Here is a 12,009-nt window from a genome sequence, read left to right as displayed (position 1 = left end):
AGGCAGAAAAGAGATCCATTACAGAAAAGCCAAGTTACACGACTGAGGGTTAAAAATAGCGGCTCATATTTTGGGAACAGACCCGTCATCTGATCGAGGAAAGATGAAGAATGAATGGACGAGATGGAAAGAGAAATTAGAGGTTAGGGAAAAAAATGTGTGTGTGTGTGTGTGTGTGTGTGTGTGTGTGTGTGTGTGTGTGTGTGTGTGTGTGTTTGTTCATTTTCTTTCATCTCAGGCTTATCTGACCTTAAAGAAACTCAAAGATGTGATGAATGGCAGTGGGAGGGCCAGCTGAGCAGTAATGTAGAAGTGAAGGCTTGTGTTACTGCGTGTCGATCAGCCTGTAATAATATCTAATTACAGATCAGAACAGTTAGAGAAGAGAAGGGTTCGACTGAAGGCTGTACGTAGCCCTGACAGGTCAGTCCCGCAGTCTGTGAGTAATGTATGCAGATGACACACAGAGATTAAACAGGCAGAACAGGTACGTTTTATTCAGGTCAGACTAATTCTCATTACTTATTTGGTCGTAATGGTAGTCACAGATTACTGAATTGCTCAACTGGCAGGAGAGGACTCATTAACCTTGCTTAACTGCAGAGTGAAAGAAGAACACAGAGCGTATCTGTGACAGGTAAACACCAAACTCAACCACGGGTAGGATACAGGTAATCAACTGATTAACACAATGTTGTGACTCAAATGTTCAGCTTTTGTTGAGCTTGTGTCAAAAATGACGTTTGTTTCCACTGGTTGAGGGTTGTTGTGTTATATTGTGATACATGTTAAATGAAATCTCTTTGACGCATCATCAGCAACAAAGAAATAATCACAATAAAGTCCACAAAGGTTTTTATACCAGAAACTATTGACTGTCTTTTTATTCATTCGCTTTTATTTCATTTAGCTTTCTTCTCCAGTGAGAAGAAAGCTTTAATGTTTTGAAGTTTCAGTGTTCGCTTTTTATCATAATGTAATACTGAAGAATGTAACACTGTGTAAAAGCTTGAATCACTGTCTTTAAACACATTGAGAAAATTGGGCCAAAAAACCATCTACAGCAGATGAACTGTAGATGCAGATGACAGAGGACCAGAGAGATGCTTCTGGACCTTCAAATGATTGTTAGCAATATGTACGGAGGAGATCAGGAGAGCAGGGTAACAGTAAATATCTATAGCAGACGTGAACACTTCATTTTACCAAGTGGGTCACATGAGAAACTGTACTTTTGCACTGGTGCAGGCCTCCACAACAGTCCCAGTTTCTCATGGTGCCCCTTGGTCAAATTAATTGTCGTCCTGGTTTACAGCCACCCATAAAGCACATCGTTGGCTCTGTCATGGTTTTCAGGTTTCAGAGATCTTGTGAAAATTGATGGAACGATAAACATGGAAAAGTCAGAAGACTTCAGATTTTGTTCGACCATGCAGTCCCATCTTGACCTGCATATAACTGAAGCAGTGTGGGATCATCCCAACAGAGAACAACACAAAAATCCAGTCAACATCCGAAGAAGAGCTCTGAATGTCCTTCACGAAGCCTGGAGAACTATTCCTGAATACTACTTTGAATACTAAGAAATTACAACAAGGCTGGCCTACTACAGTTCAGGCTGTGTTAGAAAATAAAGATTTTTATGACATAAGTTGACTTTCAATCTTGTTAGAACTGTATAAACTTGGTTTTTCCTTCCTTCTTCTTCATTAAATTCCCAAATTCCTAGAAAAATATAAACAATCAAGGGGTGGCTCAAGACTTTTGCACAGCACTGTATTTCAGTGGCAGTGTTTAAAATTACACATTATAATACATCACTTCTTAAAAGCAACGGACTCACATTCATACCGGCACCTTCAGATGACAACCATCTTTCCTATACAGTCTGTGGATAGTTCTTGATATTTAAGTTTATGTTTTACCACTTGAAGCATATTTCTGATTTGTCTGAGCTGATCATTTTTAAAAATCTTCATCTAACAGCTTCCAGTGGGTCGCATTTTCATGAGGGTGGCATTCACATGTTGCACAAATGCTTTAAAGTTGCTTCATTCGAAGTTAGCTTTGGCTGCCCTCTGCTGGTACTACATGTGCAATCAAAGTTAATTATACCCTAAAACTCTCATGTCAGCTATCTAGGCCAGGGGTCAGCAACCTTTAACACCGAAAGAGCCACTTGGACCCGGTTTCCACGCAAAAGAAAACACTGGGAGCCGCAAATACTTTTTGACATCTAAAATGAAGAGAACACTGTATATATTGTTTTTTTACCTTTATGCCTTGTTTGAACAACTAAGGTGTGTTGCTTATGAAATCCTTGAAGTGCTACAGAGAAAATTACATTTTATTTATGTAATTAACACATTTTGAACTCTTAAAGAAATATAACAAAAGGAAAGACGCCCAGCTGAACTAAAATGATCCATGTAGCAAACAAAAACTGTTATATCGCCTTTGGGCTTTTGGAGCCTTGACCTGACTTTTAAAAAATAATTGGAAAAAAAAAAAAAGCACTATGCTGCTAAAAAATGAAAAATAGATATTTGCAAAATTCTCCCTAAATATGTATTCTACCTGGTTAATGTGTGTGGCGGGGTGTGGTCTGCAGCGCCGCTGCAGGGGAGGGCGGACGCACCTGAGCGGCACCCGCAATCACGCCTCGCCGCCTTTACGTCTGAAAAGCTACAGCCTGCTGTATGTGTCAGCAACCGTGTGTGAAAAGTGGTCAATAAAGAGATGCTGAAAAGCATGTTCATGCAAACATCGTCGGGTCTGCCGTGATATGTTTACAATGGGACTTCTGCTCCCGAACCTCTGCGCACAGCGTCTGCAAATCGGGGCTGTACGAAGTCACTTTCATCTTTACGCAGGACTGTAAGCTGTCATCTGTGAGGCGTGAGCGGCGTTTGTTTTTAACATAGTTCACGGTGGAGAATAGCTGCTGACATCATGTGGATCCGAAGATCCATAATTGACCTACCTGGGGTTGAAAGTCTCGATAGATGCACGGCGTTTCGGCGGGTATACCGGCTTCCACGAGTGTGACGCTTATTTTGAGCGATGAAAAAAATAATAGAATATAATTTTATTTTTATATTTCAATATCACAATAATCTTCCAATTTAGAACTACAAGTTAAAAAAAGAACTAACATAAATAAAATACACTTCAGCTAAATACTTCTAATTTATTTTCCAAAACCACGCGGAGCCGCAGGACTAAAGAGTCACATGCGGCTCCGGAGCCGCAGGTTGCCGACCCCTGATCTAGACATTGGTGACTATCACTTCACATTACATTAGCTTTACAACATTAAACTCCGAGGATACAAACAGACGATTAGTAAACTACATTTCAGATTAGTGTTAGACAAATATGAAGGTGGTGGACGAATCATACTGCAGAACTCATACTGTCATAACATACTACACCCATTAGGTTTTCAATGGCACAGAGATAAAACAACTGAATACCTTAAATAAAATGGTATTGCATTGTTAGATGAAACACAAACAATGTGCTGAATGATAGCAGTAGATATACTTTCTGTAAAATACTTTAAAAAATACAAAAAACATTAAAAACTTTGCTAGAAAATCCAGTTAAAAAAGCCAAAACAAACCATGTTTTGATATCATAGTTATAAAAACTCACGTTAAAATACAAAATGTCAGAAATGTTTTCTTTAAATGTCTGTTTCAGCAAAAATTACTCAAAAAGAAGACACAGTCATCTGTTTGGAACTAGTTTAGGTGCAGATTAATATGCATTTGGTGCACTGCTGAATATATCCATCAGAAGGAAGATGTGCATTCGACTGACTGAGAATAAAACCAGTGTGTGTGTGCTCACCACAATAAAAGACTGTGTCAGGTTGTGTTTATAACAGTATTTGTCAAACAGCAACGGAGCTCGGTGGCACACAGGAATAATGGATCAAACAGATTAGGTTTTAGCTAAACAGTTCATTGATTATCTTTTCATGTACTTTCTTTGCAGCTAGATTGATTGAAGTGTCGCCTTTCTTGTCCTTCTGATGTTTCATCCACAGCTTGACAGCCTTACAAGACCGTCGTCATACCCCTAAAAAGTCCTTGTAATAAGACAGATGTGTGAATGCTAATGAGACAAGTCCCTTAAAGTTATTAGCAGCCGAGTCTGCAGTTTGATCCTGAATCTGTTTGATGCGCAGTGTCGGTTCTCTGATGAAAAAAAAAAGGCCATCTATCCCCAGTGTGGCGTTACTATGGTGAGCGGCTCCCGGTTGTGTCCGTTGATGATCGGCCAGGGATTGAAGTAGGGGAAAACAGGCTCTTTGAATTTTGCATCATTGAATGTGAAGAGGTGGCCCATGTCTCCAGCATCATAAAACGACACTAGGCCACGACCGTAGTCCAGGTATATCCCCACTCTCTTCGGAGGTTTGGAGGGATATAATAAGTTCTCCTCTATGTCAGTGCAAGCTTCATACTCGCTGGTGCCGTTTCCGCTGTCCCTCAGCACCAGCGTCCAGAAACCATCATCCGGGCAAAGGCTGATCTCATCTTTCCTGTTGACGGAAGCTGTGGCCACGCCCAGTCCCCACGCCGTCTTAGAGCCTACCTCGACCTCCCAGTAGTGTCTGCCTGAAGAGAAGGCTTCAGAGCCCAGGACAATGTTGTAGCGGGTGAAGCGCTCGGGGTTGTTGGGCAGGTTCGCTTGTAGTTTTCCTACCTGGACGCTGGTGCGACACGGGGAAACCCACAGACAAGGGTAGGCTGTGTCTGGGTCAAGAGTCACAGGTGTCACAGCTGGGAGGACATGAAAAACAGAGACAAACCAATGAAGGTGAAACATGTTTACAGGAACTGACACCACCCGAACTCCTCTGGAGTGACCTTCAGCAAGATACTGAATGCCAGCCTGCGCAATTAGTGTAAGACGAGCATCAGCTACATGGACGCACATTAAATATAAATAACGTGGCTCCGATGTATCCAGAGATTAAATAAATTTCTGGAGAGGAGCCTGGTTTTACAGCAGTGATGTTTGAGGTCATCACGGACCCAAAGTAAGCATGTGTACGCTCGACTAACAAAGAGGTTAAGTTCAGAGAACAAATGGAGTCACGCTTGAAACTCACTGCCAGTCAGAGCAGGCTGAAACGAGACTGAACAATGAGTTGAATCACAAATAAGTCTTTTCTAGACGCAGCCAAATCTTTTTAAAGGAGTATTCCAACAAATTTTGATGTCACACCACTGTTTGTCATAAAAAGCATTAGTGAGTCTGTGAAATCAGTTGTATAAGGCCTTCTGTTGCTCTGCGGGGGCTTTGAAGTTGGATTTGTTGTATTGGGGCCTGTGGTTTTGGTTTTTGAAGGATACTAGAGGCTACAAGCGCTGCGTCAGTGTTTTTTCCAGACTAGACAGTTAATGACTAATGAGCACTATTGTTCTCTTGACCTTGGTTTGCATGACGTGTGTTATCTTTATACCTGGCTGAAGAATTGAGCTCATTTTCCTCCAAATCCTGTACTGGAGAGGTCCCAGAAAGTCTCCAGATTGCAGGTCCACAGCCATCTCTGCAGGGCGCTCAAACAAGCTCTCTGCCCTGAGAGGGAGAGGGAAAGAAAGTCGTTTTAAAGATTATGAAACATCCAAAACTATATGCTTGTGAACTTGTGTTTTATAGCATATTCGAAGTATTTAAGTAAGTACAAGTAACCTTCGTTTAAGAAGAAACTAACGAAAACCTTTACTCTCCACATTTAAAATGAAATTTGAAACTGAAAAAAATGTGTTTCTAGCTGGAACAATCACAACCTCTCATTCTGTTCGAAAACAACTCAAAACGGACGTGATTGCCTTGTGACTTTTGGGCAAAAGTCATGATGAGATAAATGAGAAGATGGCCTAGATATTTGATTAGCTCTGACAGAACTTCTTGGATAAGATTACAGTAGTACTCACCCTCCAATAAAATCTTTGATCCCCTGAAACAGATAAAAACAGGCCTGTGATTACAAACATGGGACTTTCATTCATTCTTTATTCAGTATTCTTTTATATGTGCTCCAATTATTAGCAAAGTATACTGAAAGATTATGAGAAATATGTGGCTCGTCCATAAATCCTTCTCCTCTGCCCCGTCTCTTCTTCTCTCACCTTGAGTTGCTCAGGATTTTCTTCTTCTCTAAGTTTGAGCCGAAGTTTATCGGCTGTAATCTCCAGTTGGCTGATCTGCTCCGTGGACTGAGTGAGCGCCTCCTCCAGCTGCTGAAGCTTCTCCTCCTTCTGCTTCTGCCGTTTTTCCTTTATGCGCTCCTCCTCTTCAACGAGGAACTCCCTCATACGGCCAAACTCTGCAGAGACCAGCTCCTCCAAATCTCCCGCTCGCTCCTGAAATGCAGCGAGGAATTTGGTCACAGAGAACAAGAACTTTGCCTGTCAGTACGTAAAGCACAGCTGATTTGTACAACTTTTTTTCTTTTTTAACCTCCTCTAACCTGGCGTCCACATATGTGGACATCCAATTTTGGGTTGTCTAGACCACAATACTACATTTTGCTCTACAAGGGCCTGATGTCTCTTACGAGGACATTATACTGCCACTGTTTTATCGAAATTTAAAACGAATGTCCCCATATGTGGATCTCTGGCCCTTGTAGAGCAAAATCAGATAAAAAGATAACTCTTTGTTTTTAAATCGAGTCCCGCAAATAGCAAAAAGAAATTAAAAATGCATGCCATGAAAGAGTTCGGGTCTTAGGAGGTTAAAGCAATAGCACGACTCAAAAATGCCCCTTAAAGCTGACAGAAACCAAGTCTGTCTTCAAAATGCTTAACTGCTTTAGAGTTTGTATGATAACGATCTCTGAGTCTTTTTAAGCTCTTCCTGGGGTGGAAAAATACCGAGCTATGCTGTGACAAACGGTGGGGTTCAGTTTTATTTTGTCACATTTGAAATTTCTGTTACATACTGTTGTTTTAATAGGGTTTTATTATTAGAGAGTTATTATTATTTAACAAGTATATTATTATTTTTTTAACTGTTGCGTGTCAGTGAAAATGAGGACACACTTACTTCTCATTGACTGCAATGGTGTGACACTAAAACCGGAAGTGTCCTATTTTACTGTTATTATTGAATAAAAATACAGGTTTTTTTTCTTCTCTGGAAATATGACTACAATCTTATGTTCAACAGATTAAATCAACAACTTTAAACTGTGACCATTCAGACCAGAAGTGGTTCATCAAATAGGAAAAATCAGTATTTGTTATGAGGAGACGATACATTTTATGTCATATGTGGCACAAATTATTATATCTTACTGAGATATAAAAGTTTTTACTAGATCGATCAATCGATAGATAGATAGAGGTATGTCTGTATTTTTAACACAGAGAAGAAAAATTGACAAACTTCCTCTGCTCAACCACATCCTGTCATACTGACAGAGAAAGGGAGAAGTGAAGAAAAAAAAAAATCTGTGAATCTGCATGTAAACTGGGTCAAACAGACAGACAGGAAAATACACCCGCTGACACATTTAAACACACAGATAGGAAAGGAAACGGTCTGTGATAACCTGGAGCAGAGCTAGACGAAGTTATCTGCCACGGCAGAAATGCTCCAGTGCATTCTCTAACACTACCCTCATATGTGTGTTTAACACACACAGCGAGCGTTTCAGTGAACTTCTTCCTGTGCCTGTCGAAACTCTATCAGCTGAGTTCCCTCGCAAGCTGTGTGACATGAAGCAGTTAGGGCACATGCACAGCCTGTGAAAGAAGAGCGCATGACGAAGATAAACACAAAATGATGTGTATGAATGTTCATGAACCTCCCTTTTTAGTCCAGGATGAGCTCCTGATAATCATCACGTCTAAATGAAAGATGAGTAAGAACATGGTGTGTCAGCACCAGTCATTAGTACCACCAGTCATCCCTCTGTCTTGACAGGTAAAGGTGGAGAAATGCGTCAGAATGTTGCCTGGCCGCTAGAATTTCTGGTTATATTTAGAGGACAAACACACTGGAGTGTTTTTCTTTCACAGTGCTTCACAAAGAAACAGCCAGCACACACAGAGACGTGATACCTTAATGAGGAGGATCTTTTCATTGGTCTGTTTTTGGAAGAGTGTGGCCTCCTGTGTCTGCACCTGAACCCTCTCCAGAACCACAGACAGCTTACCCTGCAGGACAAACAGATAATCACATAAAAACGTTTGTTGAGAAGAGGTTATATAAACCAGATTACGCTTCAATCAACAGTTAATTTGATTCGTGCGTCAGTCCGAACAACATCCCGTCTTTAATGGGAGTCATACATCCGCCAATCCTCAACTGAGCGCCCTGACCCCAAAAATCTAACAAAGCTGGAATTTAGCACTGCTTAAACATGTTAAGACACACAGAGAGGCCTCTCAGAGCGGGTCTCCAAACAACATGATGAAGGTCAGCTGCCAGGTTTGAAAGGTAGTGAAGCTCACACAGGCCTGCTGAATTCCTGTAACGCACAAAAATACCCAAAGGCTCCTGGGGCAGACAGGGAGTGTGCTCTTTAAAGCACAACTGCTACATCTATGAAAAGCCTGCTTGCTACATTAGAGCAGTTGAGTTTTTTTAGTAAAAAAGTAGTTTTGACTTGACTTATAGGAATACTTGTGAAACTTACAGTACTGTAGTACAATAAGAGGAGTGTCCAATAAGCATTGTAAAGTATGGCACTCCTTGAAACTCTGATTGCTTGTTTTATCTAGAAGCTCCAGCTGTTATACTATAGAGCAAAAAAATACAGTAGAAAAATAAATCAAATTTGGTGATTATGTTGGTCAAATCTCAATACCATGTCTGTATATGCCTGATTTAAGTTTTTGGAAGACCGGGAGCCTTAAAAACGAGCCAATAACAAAACAGTACCCTGTAGCTTTCAAAAGCCTCTGTAATGGGGATGACATTGTGGTTCTTGTGGTCTCGAGACATCCCGCACACTAGGCAGATGGGAAGCTGGTCATCCTCACAGTAGAGCTTCAGCTTCTCCTCGTGCTCCTCGCACATATCCAAACCCATTCCCAGGCGTGGCCAGTGCCCGATGGACGAGGCCACGCTGCTCATGCTGGAACCCCGCTCGCGGTCCTCGGGCATCTCCAGCGTACCTTCGTGGTCCCACACGCACATCCCCGCGGCCGCGTCCATGGCGCGGGCTCTGCGCACACTATCCACGACGTTGCACAGGAGCGAGTTGGGTCGCAGTTTCCGGGCGCACGACTTTCTACACTTCGGGCAACTCGAGAGTTCGTCCGCCTTAGCTTCCCAGCACTGGATGATGCACACCTGGCAGAAGTGGTGCCCGCACTCAAGGATCACGGGATCACGGAAGAGTTCCAAACACACCGGGCAGGTGAGCTCCGACTGTAGCTCTTCAAGCGCGCTGGCCTCCGCCATCATCTACTGCGCTCATACTTCTCAGAAGACACGTCTGTGGGAAACACTGTGACAGGGAAAGAAGACTAAACTGCTCTTCCGTTCACATTCAGAGAGGGAGTGGTCTGACGCTGACAGCAGTACGACTTTTTTCACGGAAGCGACCAAAGGCGTGTAGAAACAGGCTCGGCTGGGCGTGATGAAGGGCTCCTTTAAAGGGCGCAGTGTGTTTATGATTGCCCTGAGCGAAAGAGGGTTTCTTAGAAGGAAGAGAACAGTAACAAGAAAGGTCACGTTATTGCTGCGAGGAAATATACGCGGAATTTTTAAAAGGGGGTTGTACCAATTGTCTTACTTGTTGGTTTATAAGTTTTTAAATTATTAAACACTTACAGGAAATAAATCAGAAACGTGTGAGCGGAAACTTCTAGGGTAAACGACACAAACAAAAAAGTGATTTCCCGTATTTTTCAAAAAACGATTGCCCGTATATAAACAGCTCTGAATAAGTTGTTGGCCTATAAACTCATACAAACATATGGCAAACCTATCTCTTTTTGAGCATATCAAGTCATTTTGAGACAGAAACATAATTCCTGTCATAAAGTAAAATCTGCAATTAGTGTTTGCCATAGTTGCTTTTATTTATCCTTTATTTATCCACCGAAAAAGTTTTTATTGACATTAAAATGTAGGGTTTTTTAAAGATCTTGCCAAGAAGGCAGCATAAATTGCAACAATTATGACATCATAGCTCTATAAAGATGTTTTAAGTGGCCAAAAGGGGCTGGATTCATTACAATGTAGCTACAATAACGCAGAAATACTTTTACTAATTTCTATATTTTATGTATAATCTCTTCTTAAATCCTATTGATCACAGTCTATTTACAAATATAAGTAAAGACATTAAACATGGAAACATACAGAAACATTAGAAATCAGATGATCGCTTTTTGGAACAACACCCATCTCAGACAGAATCAAAAGCATTTAAAGGCTTTTGAAGATTGAAACTAAGTTTTGAAGCGTTGAAATGCATTTGAGTTTCCTTCTTCACATATACATCACAGGTTTTACCCTACATGTTTTCACAGTGTCGGTGTAATCAAGTCCCATTCATGGCATTTATGGATTTGACTGCATTACACTGTAGAGGCGCAGCTACTTAATATAGACAACACTGAATAAATGTGTGTTAATACTCATGTAAGAGAGCATTAGCGTACACGTATAAGGGCTCTTTAATTTGGCCTTTAATTGGGATTTAAATTAAACTTGTCTCCCCAGGTTATCCCCAAGAACACACACACACACACACACACACACACACACACACACACACACACACACACACACACACACACACACACACACACACACACACACACACAGCCTTCCAGTCAGCAAAGCATGACACAGAGCAAGGAAGAAGGGAAGGGAAAGTAGCTGACACCAAGAAAAAAAAACATTCTTGCCAGCGTTCTTCAATTAAAATTATATCCCTGCCTGTCCATGGATTACACGCTAATACAAATAAAGTCTTATTAGTCTCAGTCAATTTTATACACTTTGCATGATTAATGTCAGGGTCATGTAGGTCATCCTGCCACCTGCTGTTGTTCCTCTGAGTGCTCAGTAGATGGCCCTGATGATCAGTCTACCAGGTGCATTTTTAAGATAAGGACTGATGCAGTATTTGCTCCATTTCTCCTGGATTTTTTCCTCCAGACGCTAAATTTGAGACCAGCTTGTTGTAAACTGTATCCATTTCACAAATTAACTATCAGAATATTTTGGGAGGGAGGCGATATATTAAATATTATAACAAGTTTTCCATTCTGGTGGTTTTCTCATGAATATTAAAAACATTTTCTCAACAAATGGTCTCATTTCTAAGATTATTTAGGGGTTTCTCAGAGAGGTGAGATTACGTCTAAACTTTTGTGTGCCCAAAAACTCAAACAGCTTGTGAGTCTTCTTCTTCTTTCCACTTCTCCCTTTAGGGGTCGCTACAGTAGATTATCTCACCCTGTCACTAGCATCCCCATCTGCTACAACAGTCCTCTGCATGCCCTCCTTTCTAATCCAGAGAAAATCTTAACACCTTTAAATCTGCCACCTGTCTTTTTGTTAGTCCCACAGTCTTCAAAGCATACATCATAGCACGTCTTCCTACCTTCTTGTAAATCCTCCCTTTCATTCTCTCTTCTATCATGCCACAAATCACACCTGAAGCCCACTCCACCCTACCTGCACTCCTTTCTTCACCTAGAGCATACCTCCACCTAGGCTCTCTTCCACCTGCTCCCTACACCCGTTGTCAAAGGAGACTCCTTCATCTGTCAGCCTGTCCATCACCATCTTAAGTAGGAAGGTCAGTTCCCTGATGTAATGCCATCCCCACATTTCACTCCTACCTCACACCTCACCGCTGTCTCGCTGTCCTCATACATGTCCTACACCAGCCTCGCATACTTCTCTGCCACTCCTGACTTCCTCTTGCAGTCCCACAGTTCCGCTCTAAGCTCCCTGTCATGTGCTTTTTTTAGATCCACAAAGACACCGGTCCTTGTACTTGTATACTTCTCCATA

General features: G+C 41.5%; 1 protein-coding gene across 1 annotated transcript; it reads right to left on the bottom strand.

Annotated features, from left to right (window-relative positions):
- Positions 1-3,170: 3,170 nt before the first annotated feature.
- Positions 3,171-9,601, bottom strand: LOC120724118 (zinc-binding protein A33-like). Its single transcript, XM_040016091.1, has 6 exons — positions 8,911-9,601; positions 8,088-8,183; positions 6,150-6,383; positions 5,955-5,977; positions 5,480-5,595; positions 3,171-4,793 (listed from the first exon to the last, which is right to left on the bottom strand). The coding sequence occupies exons 1-6, from the start codon at positions 9,436-9,438 to the stop codon at positions 4,228-4,230; spliced, it is 1,563 nt and encodes a 520-aa protein (XP_039872025.1). The 5' UTR covers positions 9,439-9,601; the 3' UTR covers positions 3,171-4,227.
- Between the last annotated feature and the right edge of the window lie 2,408 nt (positions 9,602-12,009).

Source organism: Simochromis diagramma, unplaced genomic scaffold, assembly GCF_900408965.1.
Source record: "Simochromis diagramma unplaced genomic scaffold, fSimDia1.1 OVJJ01000685.1, whole genome shotgun sequence".
NCBI classification, from domain to species: domain Eukaryota; kingdom Metazoa; phylum Chordata; class Actinopteri; order Cichliformes; family Cichlidae; genus Simochromis; species Simochromis diagramma.
This window is presented reverse-complemented; position numbering and strand designations above follow the sequence as displayed.